This window comes from Jaculus jaculus, chromosome 4 (genome assembly GCF_020740685.1).
Source record: "Jaculus jaculus isolate mJacJac1 chromosome 4, mJacJac1.mat.Y.cur, whole genome shotgun sequence".
In the NCBI taxonomy this organism is placed as follows: domain Eukaryota; kingdom Metazoa; phylum Chordata; class Mammalia; order Rodentia; family Dipodidae; genus Jaculus; species Jaculus jaculus.
Window position 1 is genome coordinate 91,499,381 of NC_059105.1, and position 19,708 is coordinate 91,519,088.

Genomic DNA, 19,708 nt, shown 5'->3' on the forward strand with positions numbered 1-19,708 from the left:
GTTCCTCAGCTTCCTTCCCCAAGGATGGTGCCCACTGACCTGATGTGGAGACCAAGGCCCACCTTGGATCTCTTCCTTGTGGCAAAAGCCGTGGGTGTGGCTCACTGGTGGAGCATCTGTCCAGCATGTGCAAAAGCCTGGATTCAACCCCCACTACCCAAGAAGAACAGTGTATGCTGGAGAGGAAGGGGCGGGGAAACATGGCTGAAGGCCTCATTCCCTGCACAGGCACCTCAGAATCCATCCTCAAGTAGTACATTTGTTCCTTTCTGTCCTTCACACACAACACACCAACTCCTACCCTCAGGGACTTTACATTGTATCTTTTCTTCTTGCTGGGGAATTTCCTCCTCACTCACCCCCCCCACCTCACATATGGACACAACATCCTGGCTGGCTCCTTCTCCTCAGGCCCCAACATCTCTAAACAGCTCTCGGCTTCTACATGATTGATTGACGATTGATGGATCTCACTTATTAGCTCACAGGAGCACTCAGTAGACACTTAGTAAGCACTAGTGGAATGAGGCAATGAAGGACAGGGTGGGAACACATGGCTGAGCAGGAACAGTGGGGGCTTCTGCAGAAATGGAATTTACAGAATGTCCCCTCTAGATCTCGGGAGCTCATGCTTAGACAGGAAGAACAAGCTCAAGTGACATAAGTTCCCTGCAAATCAGCTGGACCAGCTACAGGCATGGCTTTTGGGGAAGGAAGCACGTGTAAATACAGAAGAGAGCATTTCAGCCGGCAATATCCAGTTAGATGCCTTAGACCACATCATAAAATAAAAAGCAAGGCTTCTGTTAGTTTTAAAACCTAAGAAATAATGACTGCATCATTGGCTCAGTGTAAATGATAGCAAGAGTGCAAAACAGCCTAATGGAAAACTGTATTTGATGGCAATGCAGAAAGAACTAAACATCCTAATATTTCCTAAACATCCTAATATTCTTGACCCTGATCTCATATACCAAAGTTCGTGTTACTCTGAGGCCTGGAGCCACACTTCTGAGCGCCCCCTCGGCCGTCCCCCCTGTCTGTACACTCTCTACTAAGCAGAGGTCACAGGCCCAGGGAGCACGCACTCTGAGTCCACACCCAAGTCGACACTGAGCCCTGGAGACTGAGGAATACTCCTGTCCTGCAGTGGGACTCCAGGGCCAGCCTAGCCTCTTCCTCACCCTTTTACACAGCCCACAGCTGACATGGTCCCAAAGGCCAGGTCAGTTCAGAGGGTGCAGCAGGAGCTGGGCCATGGAGCTGCTATGTCCAGCTGCAAAGAGGGGACGCGAAGCTGAAAGCCATGGAGCCTCTGCTTCTTTCTTGGCCTCAGCCCCAAATGCTGGAGACAGGGCTACCCCAAACTCATGCTGCTCCTATCAGAGACGACTTAGAAAGCAGCCCTGAGTTTTGCCCTTTCCCAAGGCTTTCCTCTTTTCTAATCTTCATAAATTATAAACATGTCTTGTTACAAATGAAAAAATATATACTTATGAAAATTCTAAATTAGGAGTTAAGGAGATGGCTCTAAGAACCAATTACTGTCTTACAAGCATGAGTACCTGAGTTCAGATCCCCAAAACCCACATAAAACACTGGATGCTATAGTATGACTATCTGCAATCCCAGCATGCTTCCACATAAGAAGGAAAGCATTGACGGGAGAACCTGCTGGAAGCCTGTGGGCCAGCTGCTGGGGAGCAAGGCGAAGAACAATGAGACTGCCTCAAACAAAGTGGGAGGCAAGGACCCACGCGGGGGCTGTCCTCTAACCTCCGCACACGCACGTGGAGCACATGTGTCCACATTCACCCACATGACCATGCACATACATACAAACACAACCACAGAAATGCCTCTAAATTGTCAAAATGTAAAATAAGTCTGCAAAGAGCAGTGTGCGTTTCACCCTCAAAGCAATCTAACTTCCCCATGGAAGTTATCTGACAGAGGTGCAAAGCTCAACCGACAGGAAACAGCACTTTCACTTAATGTTACCTAATTTTACTTTACAAATGGCTACGTGTTGCGTACTTCTTATAAGAGCTGGAAACATCTTTTTATGTAACTTTGTTGATAGTCTATCAAAAGATATTATGGGAGCCGGGCATGGTGGCGCATACCTTTAATCCCAGCACTGGGCAGGTAGAGGTAGGAGGATCACCATGAGTTCAAGGCTACCCTGAGAATACATCATGAATTCCAGGTCAGCCTGGGCTAGAGTAAGAACCTTGACAAACCAAAAAAAAAAAAAAGATATGGGTAATATATTTTATTATATATTATAATAGTTTATTCAATTGTTTGTACATAAGCTCTTTATATTTTTAATTGGGAAATGATAATGTCATATGAAATTTTTTCATTTCCACTACCATTGACAAATTCTATAAGTGAAAATATTAGACCAATAGGTAGTTAATGTTTTGTGGTTTCACATTTCCAAAGGACGGACCAAATTATACTTTCCTCATGCCTGTCAACTTTACCATCTCCAGCCAGCCCTTTCAATATGCCTTTTCTTTTTATGTTAGTTACATGTGGAACCTGGAAGATCTGTGTTAGACAACTAGGCTGGAGATGTTTCTATAATTACACGTTAATAGGCTTAAGGCCATGCCATAAGGAGGTGTGCTTTTGTCTGTCCCTCAGTGTCATCTGACACACAAATCATGCTGGTATCTGTTTCCCCAAATGACTTTGTTATAAGGTCATGAGCAGCTCACACCTGATAAATCTCAAAAACCTCAAAACCAAATATCAACTTCACATATCAATGGCAGTCCAGAAAGCAGACTGTTGTCCTCTGAACTACCTTTCCCAATCAATGCACCATTTCAATGTGTGTGTAGGAGGGAAGAGTGGGGATAGCCTTTCTAGCTGGGTAAATGAAACATGCCTTTGTGCTTGAAAAGCCCACAAAGACATTAGCTTTGGGGTTCAGACACACTTTGGTTTGAATCTTAATTCTACCACAATGGATTTGCACAATGTATTTGTTCATAATCACACTTCTCTTATTTGGAAAAAAAAAAAAGACCAAGAATAAAAGTTGACTGCATGATTGACTGACTGATTTGCAAGCAGAAAGAGATAGAAGAGACAGATAGAGAGAAGGGGTTTGTCAGGGCCTCCAGCTGCTGCAAATCAACTCCAGATGCATGTACCACTTTTGTGCATGTGGCTTTATGTGGGTACCGGGGAACTAAACACAAGTCCATATGCTTTGCAGGCAAGCGCCTGAACCACTGAGCAATCTCAGCAGCCCTCATGATATTTTTAAGATCAGGTAAGAAAATACATGTGAGCACAGTAAATAATTGATGATGTGAGCACAGTGCATGCACACTGTAAATAATGTTGCCTGCCTGTTACTTTGGTGAACAGTAGGAATTTTGCTTGTCCATCTTAAACTGTACCTGTGGTATGGATTCAAAGATGCCGACGCAAGTTTACAGTTCATACAATCTTGCATATATTATATATACCCATCTATATATTTCATCCATAGATGGAGATACATTCTATGACAAGAGTAAGGACTCAAGAAAACTGGTGTATTTCAAACAAAAACTAACCTTAAGAATAAACCTAGGGCTGGAGAGATGGCTTAGCGGTTAGTGCTTGCCTGTGAAGCCTAAGGACCCCGGTTCAAGGCTCAATTCCAGAGGACTCACGTTAGCCAGATGCACAAGGGGGCACATGCATCTGCAGTTCAATTGCAGTGGCTGGAGGACCTGGTGCGCCCATTCTCTCTCTCTCTCTCTCTCTCTCTCTCTCTCTCTCTCTCTCTCTCTCTCTGCCTCTTCCTCTCTCTGTCTGTTGCTCTCAAATAAATAAATAAAATAAACAAAATTTAAAAACAAAAAAGAATAAACCTAGAGGCTAGTCATGGTCTAGAATCCCACACTCAGGAGGCTGGGGCAGAAGGGTCACAAGTTTGAGGCCAACTTGGACTGTAGAATGACACCTTGTCTAGGGAAGGGGGAGGGAAGATACATGAGAGAAAATGAATAAACAGAAGCTGTCACTGCCTGAGCCACGCTCATGTAAAGCAAAGTGTATCTACTATCCCTCCTAGGACCCACCATCAGCCACAAGAGTGGATCTCAAGACAATGGTGTGAGTAGGAGGGAAGGGTGGCCTACCTGGGAGATGAGTAGCTGGCAAGCTGCCAGCTCCCGCTCACTGGCATTCATCTTCCTGTTGGAGTCCATCTGGGCATTCTCCAGCTGTTTGCTACGGTTCACCAGGGACTTGACCTCTGACTTCATTTTGCTGATGTACAGGCGAGCCATGGTGAACTCCTCCTCAATGACTCCATTCACGTCTGCCAGCTGTGCACAGGAGGGAGCACACATATTACCTGTGAATTCCAGAGGTTCACGGATCCCTTGAAACCTGACAATAGACCCACACGATGTCCCTAGATTTCTGTTGAAGAAACCATAAGAGGAGCTGAAAGGGATCTCTGGGAAGTCTATGGGTTCAGTCTCAAGTCCCCTGAGAGCACATGTGAAACTTTCAGTCGGAAAGCACTATTCAGTATAATCCTTAAGTAATCAGATGTCTCATTACAATTGACTTTTAGGATGGAAGTGATGACATGGAGGAAAACATGACTACGGATTTTAAAAGGGGATAACTTCACAGACATTCTGGGTCTTAAACCTAAACCTTGCATGTCTGTAATAGTGGTCCTTGGCCCCTATGCTCCCCATAATTTTCCCATAGAGAGGCTGTCTAATGCCCTGCATGTCTACCTGTAATGACTGAGATAAAAAGAACCTTCTCCATGGTCCTCAAACAGAATCTCCCATGCACAGGCACATACCATTCATTTTAAAGTTCCCTCTTGATGAAGGTCTCCCTGCTTGGCTTCCCTCGTATTTTCCCTTGGCTTTTCATGTCTGCCCTTCCAGGCAGTCAGTAACACTGTATCTTACTTAAGATCATCTGAGAACCACAGGCCAGGTTTGCATTCAGAAGAAACTGTTCCCGCAGAATTCCTGAATGGTTTTATCAGGTTGCTAAATTTCAGAGCTCCATTGGAAGCAGAGAATGGAAGCAAGCTATTTGGGACAAAAACCCATCTGCTGAGATGCAAGCATGGTCTGAAGGAGCAAGCAACTGTATGTACTTTGTTTACCACCAGAGGGCAGCCTTGCACCAAAGGAAAAGACTGCGCTGTACGCAATCCAGTCCAAAACAGTATTCACTGATTCAAGACAATGACTCCAACTATGCTTTTTGTTTTTGGTGTTTTGTTTTGTTTTTTAATGTTCCACCATTCACTCTCAGTGCACACTTGTGTCATTAATGCTCTCTATCATGAATTCACCACATACTTTTAAAAAAATGTTTTAAAATTATTTATTTATTTGAGAGTGACAAAGAGAGGAGGAGGCAGAAAGAGAGAGAATGGGCACTCTAGGGCCTCCAGCCACTGCAAACAAACTCCAGACGTGTGCGCCCCCTTGTGCATCTGGCTATCGTGGGTCCTGGGGAGTCTAGCCTCAAACTGGGGTCCTTAGGCTTCACAGGCAAGTGCTTAACCACTAAGCCATCTCTCCAGCCCATCACATACTTTCTGAGCAAGCATTTGAGAGCTGGGGAAAATGATAATAGGTATTATAGCACTAGTGACCGGCAGATACATGAAACCCACCTGACAGTGCTGAGAAGGGTGGTGTAGGGTGTGCCTTCCCGGAAGGATTCAACAACACTTACTAATAATGACTCTCCACCTCAACCAACACAGTGCCCAGTCAGTAGCGGTATCACTATGACTCTCCCTTCATACAGGTCCTTGCTAAGCTAATTGCTGTTGTGAGTGCCCAAGATCTGCCTAGCGGCACTGCTCCTTGCCACATTGCTCTTATGACTCAGCAGCATGGAGACACTCAGTAAGAGTGAGTAGAGGTGAAGTTCAGCTAAGCCTTGTGCCACTGGCCTAGCATGGAGCAGGTATGAAAACTTCTTCCCTTGTCCTGACCAGGAATATCCTAAGTATCTGTCACCCAGCCTCTGTAGAAAGGTGAAGGTCGTCCACCTCTCCCATGTGGAAGTCACACTCACACCTGCTTCTGGTGGATCAAGGCTGCCGGACCAACAGCTCAGGCAGGGTAATGAACCCCAAGTCCCAGGTGGGGGGAGATGAACAAATGCAAAGGGGGGGACATTTCCTCTCTCAATGGGCCCATGACTTGTAGGAGGTCCCAGTCCATGCCTGATGAGAAAAAAACAGTACCCCAGAGGAATGGTTTGTAACTACCAATGAAGAGAGTTTGTAAACTTGGTGTTTTTGTGTTCAGTTGTTGCTATTAATTCCAGTGCACTATCATTTCAAAAGAAGAGTCAGAGTTTGATGTGAAAATGTTATAACTTTCCCAGGGACTGGCAACATTCCTGTCAGGACCACTGACAGCACACTATATGAAATCCCTTGGAAAAATGGCACTTTCCCCTTCTGCTTGCCTGGTCAGAGGTGTTATCCCACTCTCAAGCACAAGGTAAGAAACTACTGCCACATCTAGACCACATGAAAGGCAAGTGAGGTGAGTGCTCTACACTAAAGCTTAAAAGTCAACAGGAAAAAGCTGGAGAGATAGCTTAGGGGTTAAGGTGCTTTCCAGCAAAGCCAAAGGACCCAGGTTCAATTCCCCAGTATCCACGTAAAGCTAGATGCACAAGGAGGCACATGCATGTGGTGTTCATTTGCAGTGGCTAGAGGCCCTGAAGTGCCCCTTCCCCCCGCCCCCACCCAGCCTATTTCTCTCTCTTTCTCAAATAAATAAATAAAAGTCGACAGGATAGTAGAAAGTCAGTGTGGGCAGAAGCAAAATTAGGTAGCCAATCCATTTCACTGATTCGTCCTCAACTTCCTTATTTTAAAAATTTATTATTTTTCCTTGAAACATAGTAATTGTACATGTAACCTCGACTTTCTATTCTGTCTGTGGTTGAACTCCTAAGCATCTTCACTGTCAGGCAGGCATGACAGGAGGAGGGAGAGGGCTCACTAACACACAGCACGGCTGGCACTGGCCTTGCCTTGTATTTGCCGGGCTCATCTTGTTCTCTGGCAAAAAAAAAAAAAAAAAAAAAAAAATCCCTGGATGTTGGAAATGTTTCAAGACCTGCCTAAGCTCAGAAACCATGGATGTTTCAGCAATCTGTCTACCTAGTGAGGTCTGTCACATCCTGAAAATGTGGACTGAGGGAGCCACAAGGACCATCTTCCTCCTGCTCTAACAGCCCTCAAGGGGGGACCCAAATTGAGAGGACTAAGAATTTAGAAACAAAAATACATCACTAAAACAGATATCCCCGTATCAAAATAATTCCCACATCAATGGAGAGGCATAACCCCTAAGAAAAGTACCCGTGTGTACAATGACAAACCTAACAAATTCTTGTAGAAGTCAGATAATTTTTGAGCTGACAACCTCTGGGGTTATCGGGACTCATCTTACCATTTCATATACTGGGACCATAAAGCCAGAGTAAGCACAGTGACACTGCCAAAGTCACACTGCTCCTTGGTTAGCTGGCATGACCCTAACAACTGTATTACAAGTATTAATAGAAAAAAAAAAACAAACAGAATGAACATGGTGATGTGTGAGAGTTATCAATGAAATTAACTAGGGCATCCAATGTCTGGAATCTAAAAATAATCTCAAAAGCATCCAACTGAGTATTTTAAAATACTCTCTATCATACATCTGATTCCCAAAGGTAAGGATGCTCTTTTTAATGCCAAAGCACCCAGACACTCTTTGATTTCATTAGCATTTTCATCAGCTCTATTTTAGAACTTAGCATAAAAATACCTTCCTTATCGTTATCAGGAGCAGGCACCAACTTCACATAAATCAACTCCACCTTCATATTGTGAGGGGCATTTAATCAACCCAATGTCAGAATTTTATAGCTCAACACCAACATATGGCTCTAAATATTAAATCCTTAAATATAAAGCCACCAAACTGGAACTTAATAAGATTAACCCTATCATACCGGAGAATGCTCTGCTAACATGAGACTCATTCATAAGGACTCATAAAATATTCAGCTACAACAGAGATTCCATGAAACAATGATTAAGTTTAAGAGAGGTCTCATGTGCTTAGCCTGACTTGTAACACCTTCCAAGGGTGACTTTCTGTTCCCCAGAAGTGGTTTATAAATGAAAGCCTAATCTTAGGGCTTTCCCCAGTGTTTGACCAGCCCAATTCACCTCAATCTCAGAGCTTCTACTGAACACACTGACGTATGACTGAGCCTTGTAAAGGTCCAAGAGCTAAACCCACAGGTTCCGTTTTCAGGATTCGTGATCTGAATGAAATTCAACAGCATTCCTAGCTCAGTAACATCAACACATTTACCAATGATGGCTCCCTGTCATTGCAAAGTGGCAGCAGCATAAAAATGAAGACCAGAGAGACCAGAAATGGTCCCATATTCTCTACAGGCCACTTGATATGTTCTTAGGGAGGAGAAGCAGCTCTGAGACGGAGACTGCTGTGTGTGCATACTGACCCTGGCTTCTGAGACCCTGCAAGTAAGTCTGAGGAATGAGCCAACTTCCATAAAGCCAACCAAGACTTGAAGACCTTCCCTAGATATGAGAGGAAATTACTTCTCTCCTCCTCCCTGTAGTATTTCTCAACATGCAGCACATACAAACAGAACCCTAAGTCTTGACCCATGCAAAGAACTAAATGCATAGCCTGCGAGCTCAGGGCATCCACGGCAAGAGCAGTGCAGGGGGTCAGAAGGCTCGCTCACAGTCTTCACGTCGTTGGTGCCGATAATGCCCCCGATCTCCCCCAGATCCTTTAGCAGCAAGTTCAGGATCTCGGTGGCCCTCTTCTTCTGGTGGTTGCTGAGCTCCTGCAGCTGGCTCAGCTCCCTCTGGGTGGTTGTCAGTGTAGTCTGGAAAACAAGGTTCGAACCACAAATTACCAGGGTGGCCCATCAATTTCATACCTGCAACCTCCCAAAGATCAACAGCCCATGTCAGATGGACTTTTGGATGTTTTCTCTGATTGCAACGTAAGAGAATTTTGAAGGCCAACAACTAGCCTCTGCAGTCTTTGATCAGAAGAGGAACTTCACATGGGGAAGTTATCTTGTAGCACCTAACATATATGATCAGCTGGCCTCCTTTCCCAAGTGACCCCTGCAATGTTTTGTTCCATTTGCATCGCCACTACCAACTTTTAATGTCTTTTTATTGTAAACACCACAGATGGCGCAAGTCATGTTTTGGGAAGCCATTAGCTTTCCTCTTCCACAAAGAGGGATGTGTGGAGCAAGCAGCACTTCTTGTCCATGCCATGGTCGGCAGGTCAGCTTCCCTCACCATCTGCTCTTCTCCTTGCCCAGGACTGTATGATTCCACAAGGCAGACTGGCCACGACCCGGGACACCAAGCAAGGCAGAGGTGCCAAGGACAGCAGGTTAGAGCTACTCAGCTTCTCCATCACCTACTTTCCAAGCAGCAAAGGGCACAGGCCATCGGCCACCACCCCAGCGCTCACTGGCCCTGCTGCTTGCTGCTAGCATCTCAGGCAAAACCCACAGCATCTGCCCCTGGGAGGATCTGGAAATACGACCATGTGCAGATGGAAACACTGGCTTAGAACAGTACAGCGAACAAATGAATAGCTCACCCCTGGGCTCCTGGAGCTAGAATATGGTGTGCGGTGGGACAGTGAGCTCACTTGGGAGGCTGTTCAGAACAATGAGGTCCATACCTCCTATGCAACCTCACTCTTGCCCTTTAGCAATGCTTCCAGGGTTATTTCTAGATCACTGGTATGATATCCTATGCACAGGGCTGCACCAAGTGCTTTATGCCTAACCCTGACTCCATGCAAGGAGCATGGCCCTGCCATTTAATGAAGGAATTTTTCTCAAGAAGTTTAAGTGACTGATTAAAACCTAGGAGTCATAAAGTCAAAGTTTTCACTAGGAGTTTTAGGTTTCTAGAATCTGTACTCGATTATTTCCAAAAGGAATTCCTACTCATGTTCTAAGTTCCCCATATGTAAGATAGCTGTGATACTCTGTCCCAGCATGAGGGGACAAGTTCGTTTCACCTAGCCTTTCAACTATCGGAGGGGCCCCAGAGAACACATCTGATTCTCACATGCAATGAGCATTCAGCCAACTGTCTTCCTTCAACATGAAAGTCCCGCCCCCTAAACACAAATGCTCCAACCGTTTTCTGGGCCAGCTCATCTGTCAGCTGCTCGTTGGCCCTGGTCTTGTCCTCCACCTCCTGTGACTTCTGGTCATAGTTGACAGCCAACTCCTCCAGTGCCTGGAGCACTTCCTTCACCTCATCTTTTGCTGCCTCGTTTTCGATTTGGAGGCGAGTCAGCTCTTCCTGTATCTTCTCATAATCTCTCCTTGTAGAAGCTAGAAGCTGGGTGAATGAGATGGCATGGAGCTGGTGAATCCACTGGTCAAGGGCCTACGGTCTATGCTCCACCCACATAAAACAGTTAAAAGCCAGAACAAGAAAGGAAGCTGGAAAAAGCTCAGGATGACAAGAAACCTCACTGTGAATTACAGATGTGAAACAGTTTTACATGTTATTTCAAAACTCTGTCCCCTTTATTCCTTTAGCGTAAAGCCTTTCTGTTTAAGTCAAAGATTATCAAAGAATGAACATCAAAAACTACTGCATCATAGCTGATTGACTATCCATGTGTTAAACGAAGATGAGGGAATCACTGCCAGTAAGTATCCTAATACTTGCATGGCTTTTTAAAAAAAAAAATTAATTTATTAGTTTTCTTTTCAGCAAATACAGGCAGTTTGGTACCACTGTTTAGGCTCATCCATGATCTACCCCCTCCCAATGGACCCTCCTTGTTGATGTAAATGGGTCGTGCATTGTGGAGTTAGCCCACAGTTATTGGTACGATAAAGCTTTTTAATACAGTGTCATGATGTCATACTGTACACAAGTTGATTGCAAAGCCACTAAAACCACATTTCAAAGGCAGCTGGGGGCTGGAGAGATGGCTTAGTGGTTAAGGTACTTGTCAACAAAGCCAACGGACCCAGGTTCGACTCCCCAGGACCCACGTAAGCCAGATACACAAGGAGACACACACATCTGAAGTTTGTTTGCAGTGGCTGGAAGCCCTGGCACTCCCATTCCCTCTCTATATATACCTGCCTATTTCTGTATCTCTCGCTCTCTAATAAATAAGTAAAAAAAAAAAAAAATTTTTTTTAAAAGGTAGCTGGAAGCCAGGTGTAGTGGTGCACACCTTTAATCCCAGCACTTGGGAGGTAGAGGTAGGAGAATTGCCCTGAGTTCGAGGGCAGCCTGGGCTAGAGTGAAACCCTAAAATGGAAAATCAAAAATAAGATAGCCAGTCACTTTTTCCGAATGTGCATTGTGAAGATACAGAAGAATGTACTCCAAACATTAATGCGAGTAAACCAGCAAGTGCCTGCGCTTGTGGGTGCATTTATGACCTTGTTCTATGGCTGTATTCTGGTTTCCCTACGTGCACTGCCTTACAAGTATAGGAAAAGGGAAATGTTAGAGCTTGAGCTATGTCAGCAGGAATTTAGCCCAGGCAGCTGGGGTGGCAAAGGGAAGAAAACACTAAGCAACTAGGAGACCTCAGCTGTAGCTCAGAGAGAAATAAATTAATGGGGTTCGCTTGATTCCCAGGGCACAGATTGTCTCCCCACCAAGGGAAGTATTTAGGTAGGAGGCCATAATCACTGCACTAGAGAGATGAAGTACAACGAAGAGGAAGAAGAAGGAAATGGTTGCAAAGACAGCTATCATCTGCGGGGAGGCGAGAGGAGAGGAGACCGTCAACCCGTGCCACCTGCTGTCACTGCCTCTGTGGCCAATCTGCAGCACTCCAGCAATGAGACAAAAGGCGCCTTAAAGAATAAATGAAAAAATACTGAGGCGAACCTTAAGCAAGACTCACTTCTCATTTGTGTTTGATATACTGGCTGGGTGTCCTTTGCTTCGGTTCCTGTTTGAAAACTACTTGACAAAACAGTGTAATAAAGTCATTTACTGTAGAACTGAATGGCATCGGGGGAGACTGAAAATAGTTTGTTTACTTTTTAGTATATCAAATATATGGTAACACAGGTAATGGGGTTCCAGTTCTCTCTGCTTCCCCTCTCCTATGTTCTACTTTTTATTTTGTTTCTGTTTTCCCTATGGAACAAGAAAAGAATACAGTCTATCGCAAGCCTGGCTCTTCCAACACATGAATGAATAAAGAAAATGGGACACACACATGCACAATCAATGGAGTTTTATTCAGCCAAAAAGAACATCTCATCTGATGAAAAGTAGATGGAATGGACATCGTCAAGCTAAGTGAGATAAGCAGAAAGTAGAAGGAAGTAGAAGGGGGACTATCTGGGAAGAGGAAGGAGGAGGGACAAGAGGGAGTAGCAAGAATGAATACGATCAAGGTACATGATGTACATTTATGAACACGTCGTAATGAAAACCATTATTTTGTTTGCTAATAAAAAAAAATATTTCAGGTAGCTAATATACAGAAGTAAAACAACCTAAAATATCAGGGCACTATTGGGCAGAATATGAGATGGGATAACCACCCTTGCCAGTCAACAGGGCAGAGGCACCTGCCTTCCCGGGATTAAGGGCGTCACACAGTTATAATACTCCACAAGCCCCAGGACTCTTACGAGACCAGATAGTTATTTTCTAAATTCAGCAACAATCAGCTTTTTACGGGCATTGAAAGGGAAGGTACCAAGAAATTATCACAATTCAGGGTTTAAAAAAAATGCTTTGCAAATTAAATTTCTAGTACTAACATTCACAACAAAAACTAATAAAAGAACTTTGTTGAAGAAAAATTTATTGTATTCTTTACCTCATCCTGATCCAACATCTGTTGCTTTAGCTTTTCAGCCAGCTGGCTCTGCTGGTTAATTTCATCATCCTGAAATGAAACATCATGTTTGATTTTTCTTTGTTTAGTTACGTCATTTTTGATATCTTGGTTTCCTTACCACAGCCAGATGCCAGGATGCCCTCCATGAGCTTGTTTATAATGAGATGGAAGGAAACAATGTGGCGCAATAAAGTTCTGGAACCTTGTTTGATTAGTATATCCCCTCACCCACCTCTCTGGGTAAGTGGAACTCCCAGACACTCAGGGAAATATGGCATCCTCCGCAGCTGACCCATATCCTGCTCACCCAGAACTGAAAGATCTGGGACTTTAGAACCAAAAAAGACTTCAGAGCAATCCTTCCCCAAACAAAGGTAATGAGAGTTCGCAGTTCGAGCAGTAATGAGCAAATCTCTAACTACCTGCGTTAGAATGCAAGGATGTCCAAACCTTGTCAAGCACAGTGACCAGGAATGCTGCCAACTGACAGTAGGAAAGACCAGTATTTCCTTACCATGCCTCTTAGAAACCTTTCGTAAGAGTGCCTTTGCAGCATCAGCAACCCACCCTCCTAATTGGAAGTTAATTGTGCTACCAATTACCAAAAAAAAAAAAAAAAAAAAAAAATCTCCGCAGGCCGTTGACAGGGTACATGTACTTTTCAGGCTGTCGCTGGTGTCAATCATTCTCCGCTCTGGCCACTAGGTACTGCCGCCACAAGTACAGGGACACTGACTGCCCACCTCTCACTGACCCACAAGATCTCTGCTCGCCCTGGGCACCAGCCACTCCCCGAGTGAGAGCAGTGGGTGCGAGGCTGCTCTGAGGAACTCAGCCTTCACAGTCATGGTGTCGTGGCTTCCAATGAGACTTCAAACCCAGCTGTGACGCAATGACAACAGGGCTTCGTTCCTGCCTCTCCCTCAGAAACAAGAGGACAGCCCTATGTGATAACAGGCCCACGCCCCAAGCACAGTCAAGTCCAGCTCAGTGCCTTTGGAGTCCTCTTTGTGCCAGGTCCTGTCATTGTATTTTTACCAGCAGCACATTAACCCTTCCCTCACCCTGGCCTTCTAGTTGTTCCAGAGGTGAGGTGAGAGGGGCTGACCCAAGGGTCTTGCCACAGAGCCTCCTCTTTTCCTGTTTGTTGGAGTCTATAACCAACATTTGAGTCAGGTTAACCTATGACATAGCTAGTGCCCCTGAAAAGCCCCAGCATCCTAAGGTCAGCAGCTCAAGCTCTCCCTGGCCTTGTTCAGTACTGCGGTCTTTCTTTCCACACCTTTTCGTCTCGCTCCTCTGCTCAGAGACATCCTCTTAGCACTGAATTCTTTACATCAACGTTTTATCGATGACTGTATGAAAGAATAACTCTGACTTTCCTTTCCAGCTCGCATTTCTGGCAGAGGAATTACAGAAGGTACACCATGGGGAAACAGCCAAGAAACGATACTTCCACGGCTAGCTGACTATTCTGTACAGCATATTTTCTCTTTTACTTGGACACTTAGTATGTCAGTGAGCAGGAAAAAGTTCACGATTTTGCTCCTCAGCACGTATTAAACAGCTCAACCTAAAAGTCCAAAATTTAATATCAGGGAGTCACCATCACATCTCTTCCCCCAAGACAAAAACAAACAAACAAACAAACAAACAAACAGTCCTGAGTAATGGAAACAATGAACCAAGAGTGGGTGAACTCTTTCTTCGTCTACTGCACTCATTTCAAAGCCTGAAGATGTAAGCTTCTTCCTTGACAGGTGACAAGCTGAGACACAGCTATCTTTAGCATGCAATGAAAAGCCAAGGTCCAAGCCTCACCTGGGAAGGGTGAAGGACAGGTCATTATAAAGAACACAAATCACTCATACAAGAGCCATTTCCCAAGCCAGATTTGCTTCTATTAGACAACTTTCCAAGCCTTTCATATTGTCTATCTCAATTTTATTTTAACTTCTTAAAGTTTTCTGAATAAGTGTGCTGTACCTTCTACGTATATGCCATCAAGTATGTATCTGGTACATGCTGAAGCATGCTTGCTTTGAACCAACTATAAAGATCTAGTCTAGAGATAACAGATGTCAAAGACTTTTCAGAAAATAACTTCAAAATTGGATTTTCTTATACATGAAATAATATGGTCACCTCCAGGTGACAAAAAAATCACTGGTTGGGCTGGAGAGATGGCTTAGCAGTTAAGCACTTGCCTGTGAAGCCTAAGGACCCCGGTTCGAGGCTCAGTTCCCCAGGTCCCACATTAGCCAGATGCACAAGGGGGCACACGTGTCTGGAGTTCATTTGCAGTGGCTGGAAGCCCTGGCTTGCCCATTCTCTCTCTCTCCCTCTATCTGTCTTTCTCTCCGTCTGTCACTCTCAAATAAATAAATAAAAAATGAACAAACAATATTTAAAAAAAAAATCACTGGTCACCTTTGATTCTAGATATTTTTGCTGCCAACAGTAATCAGTACAATAAATAATCGAGGTACAGTTTTACTTCACCTTATTGCCTCTTCTAGATCTCCACTAGAAAAGTAGCACTGGAGAGGTAACAAGAAGCAAGAGAGAAAGCAGTGCCAGCACCAATCTGTTCACGTTATAACTCTGCTCTCAGGCCCTGTGGCACTGCCACCCCTTTGAAGTCACATGTGATGTGGCTTCTCCCTCAAGCAAACAGAGCCCACATGGGAGACAACTGGCCAGGAGGGAGATAGCATTTTTTTAAACCTATTATGTAACAGAGCTCACTGCAAGCTTTGGAAGTGATAGGTGTGATGTGATGCCTGTGCTGCAGATGAGAAAAGAGCCATCAACAGGCGAGGCGCCAGCCCAGGTCACGACATCATTGACTCCAAGTCCATAATTTGTTTTTGGTTTTGTTTTTAGTCCAGGCTGACCTGGAATTCACTATGTAGTTTCAGGGTGGCCTTGAACTCACAATGATCCACCTACCTCTGCCTCCCAAGTGCAGGACATGCTTTTCCATCCCATTTCTGGGCCCTCGGATACTGTCCATCCTTAGACCCCTGAGGGGCAGCAGAGAGGGACAGAAATACATCTTAGAGAAAACCATGTCATATTTCTCTCACCATACCCTAAAAAGATTTACTTAGGTTGGACGTAGTGCTGCACACCTTTAATCCCAGCACTCGGAAGGCAGAGGTATGAAGATTGCTGTGAGTTTGAGGCCACCCTTGAGAGTATATGGTGAATTCCAGTCAGTCTGGATTAGAGTGAAACCCTACCTTGAAAAAACAAACAAACAAACAAAAGATTCACTTAGTTCTTTAAAAGGCTAAGGACAAAATAAAATAAGCATGACACTAGAAGCCTAGAGATAATAAGTAACCTCTTTCCAACTCTGCTACCTACAAGGCTACATGGACTTGGGTCAGTCAAGAAATCACTATAGATAAGTTTTCCTACAGTCATACTTTTCATTCTATTACTCAGCAGTCTATGAAGATCCTGTGTCCCAGCTCACGTTCTCAAAGTATTAAACCACCTTTTAGAAGCATGAAAATACCTTCTAGAACCTTTGAAAGAAGAAGGGCAGCTGATAGGATATAATCAGGTAGTTGACCAAGGCAGACTACAGCTTTGATGTCTCCTAAGGCTGCAGCTCTGGCTCCGGTTCTCTCCCACATCTCCCAGCATCACCCTGTGATGGGCAAAAGTGCTGACCTTGAATTGTGTTCAGCACCAGTTTTCAAGACATGGAAACAGTGCTCTGGACTGACCACCAGGAGAGACAGTGACTCTAGAGCCCAGCTCTCCATGTACCAGCAGATGCCTCACACCTGGCACTTCCATACCTTTGAGCCCCATTCTGTCTGCCACGTTCCAGAAGCTGCATTTGAGATTCTTTCCCAAATCAGTAAGAGCTCCTTACGCCTTCACAGTGATGCCAATTCCAAGTCATGGCAGACATCCACTCCAAGAAAAGAGCACAAAATCAATTCTGACCTATTTTTCCAAGAATATGTAGGTTACTAAATATGACCCCACCAGTTGTTAAGTGAGGAGGAAAACTGCATATGATCTTAATTCTGTTAATAAAAAAAGAAGTTCTTTGGAGAAATTAAGAAGTTGTATAAACTATTATTGTTGATGTGCTTTTTCTTACTTTCTTTGAGGTTTTGACTATAGTAATTGAGTAAAAATGGAAATAAGAGCATGTCCACAGCATGAAGGACAAAGGCCCAGCTCTCACATGTATGGATATTTTCTGAAATGTGTTTTCAGGAAAGCAGGTTTACCTTCCTACTTACCTACCAGGAAGGTAGACCCTGGTTTAATGTTTGGATATAAAGCAACTCCCAGAATCACAAACAAGCAGAAAGAGCTTCCTTAAGACAACAGGTCACATTCAGCCTGTAAAAGTGCTAACAGACTAAAGCTTTACCCCAAAGACAGGGGTCTGCAAGATTAATGGCAACATTAACATAACAAAGCTATTACATCCAAGCCAGAGGTATCCCAAAGCACCAGAGCTGAATCATGGCAGAAAAGATTCAATCAGACTGAAAATATCAGCAACCTTGAGGAAATGAACTGAAAGGATTTACAATATTCCAAGGGCAATATGCCAAGATCACATGAAACACTGATTTAATTTCCTATGCCCCTGAGATTCCTAACTCAACCTTCATTGGGAATGAATGATACATGTTTTTCCAAGGTCTCTTTTCCTCTATTCCACTTTATGCAGTCACATGACTATTTGAGTCCTGAAGTTTGTTATAAAAATTAAACATCCTCAATTAGCACATTCAAATGACTTCATTCAGTAATCTGCCCCTGAACAGAACTTCACAAAGAGTGGGGCCATCAGTCTATAATACGATAAGGGCCTCATCTCAGGTCCTTAGCATTACATTATTCAACTCACATTTGAGTTTCGGGAGCCACCACCTTGCCCCTCACTAGGGCTACTGATGAAGTTTATACAAGGAAAGGAATAAGCCCAGAAGAAAGAAAGGGAGCATTAAACACAGCCATGACACTCACACGGACCTACTCTCCTGTAATCAGGCCAGGCAGATTTTAGAAGCAAAGATGCTAAACAGACCCTGCTTATCTCTCTAGATTAATAAGCTCTCATCTAATCAAACTTTCAAGAAGGTTCCCAGTGCAGAGACTCTGGAGGAATCCAGCTGCCTGAGCCCACCTATCCAGAGACAGCATAGGTATCAGGAAGATGCAGCCCTGCCTTAGCTCCAGAGGACTTAGTGCTGCCTGGCCTGCTATCTTCTTAAGTATCTGGACCAGAGCAGGGACAATAAATGTCTGGCTTCATGTAACAGGCACTCAGAAACTGATTTTGCTAAAAGTCACTGACTCATTTGGGCACATAAGGTAAGTAAAAGCAGGATGAAAGCCTGGCTGGCTGACTTCATTTTCTATCTGTCCCCTTTATTTTGAGTTAGTCACCTGCTTAGTTGTGCACGTAGGCATGTGTGGTGCTTTGACTCAGATGTCCCCCACAAACTTATGTGTTCTGAACGCTAGGTTCCCAGCTGGTGGCAATTTGGGAATTGGAACTACCTGTGTTGTTGGGGGCGGGCTTATGGGTGTTATAGCCAGCTTTCCCTTGTCAGTGTTTGGCATACTCTCCTGTGGCTGTTGTCCACCTGATGTTGGCCAGGAGGTGATGTCCACCCTCTGCTCATGCCATCCTTTCCCCTGCCATCATAAAGCTTCTCCTCGAGTCTGTAAGCCAAAATAAACCCTTTACTCCCACAAGCTCCTCTTGTTCGGGTATTTTCTCACTGCAATGTGAACCTGGCTGCCACAGTTAAGTTGGTACTAAGAAGTAGGATCATTGCTTCTAGAAAACTTATTCTGTGGTTTTGGCCTTCTGGAACTGCTTTGTAGGAAGAATGTGGGAGAATTTGAAATCTTACCCTAAGAGATGCCTTGCAGTGCTGTAAGTACAGCTTGATGGACTAATTTGGTCAGAGATGAAAGACTTGAGTGCAGTACGAACTATGGACTGTGAGGTTTGGCTTATGAGGGGAAGGAAGAGCTATGTCCAAACTGGTCTAAAAGCAGTTTGTGTGAGAGGTTTGTTGAACTTGTGCAGGGTTGCAGTGCATATAAATGGACTGATGTCAGCGAAAGGATATGGCACTGAAAGAAATGAACTCTTTGGGTACAAACTACTGCTTATTGAGCTGCAATTGTTTGAGAGATTACAACCACTGAGACTGGGCCAGCTGATCTGCCTGGGAACACCAGGAAGAATGCAGACTCTTTTTGAAGGGGCCTGAGTGCTAAAGGAGTGTCCTGTTCTTCAAAGTCAGCTTTATCCTCCCCTGGATTAACAAATTGGTAGTCCACCTGGTATCATGGAGTAGAACAAATGCAGGAAAGAGAGGGTCACTGAATTTGCAACATGGTTTTTTTTTTTTTTTTTTGGTAATGGCCATGAGCAGTGGGAAGCAGGCTTGTTGGATTACCTGTGTGGAGGCCCAACAGAGCTAAGAGGACGAACCATGCGTGGGTTGCAGTAGGGACACATGGAGATGTCAGGACTGTGGGATGGATGCCAAGGAGAGCTGCCAGCCCCAGATGAAATTTTCTGGGACTGTGAGTAGCCTGGCTGGTGGGGTGGAATTGGGACTCCAGAGACTTATCACTGTTTAGAATTATTAGACTTGAAGACTTGTCACTGGTTAGACTTGTTGGACTTGGAACTACAGTTTTATGTTTGCCCTGTTTGTTTTAAATCTTGTATTGGTTGGATATTTCTTTGCTATACCCAGTGTCAT

The 19,708-nt window shown here is 44.3% G+C and overlaps 1 protein-coding gene across 1 annotated transcript in view; it reads right to left on the reverse strand.

The window, feature by feature from the left end:
- Positions 1-19,708, reverse strand: part of Kif5c (kinesin family member 5C) — a 181,755-nt gene that overhangs the window by 48,291 nt on the left and 113,756 nt on the right. Inside the window, exons 13-16 of the mRNA XM_045147133.1 lie at positions 12,915-12,983; positions 10,235-10,441; positions 8,797-8,943; positions 4,152-4,340 (exon numbers count right to left, since the gene is read on the reverse strand). Of these exons, the coding sequence (XP_045003068.1) occupies positions 4,152-4,340; positions 8,797-8,943; positions 10,235-10,441; positions 12,915-12,983 (612 nt within the window). The remainder of the gene's footprint in view (positions 1-4,151; positions 4,341-8,796; positions 8,944-10,234; positions 10,442-12,914; positions 12,984-19,708) is intronic.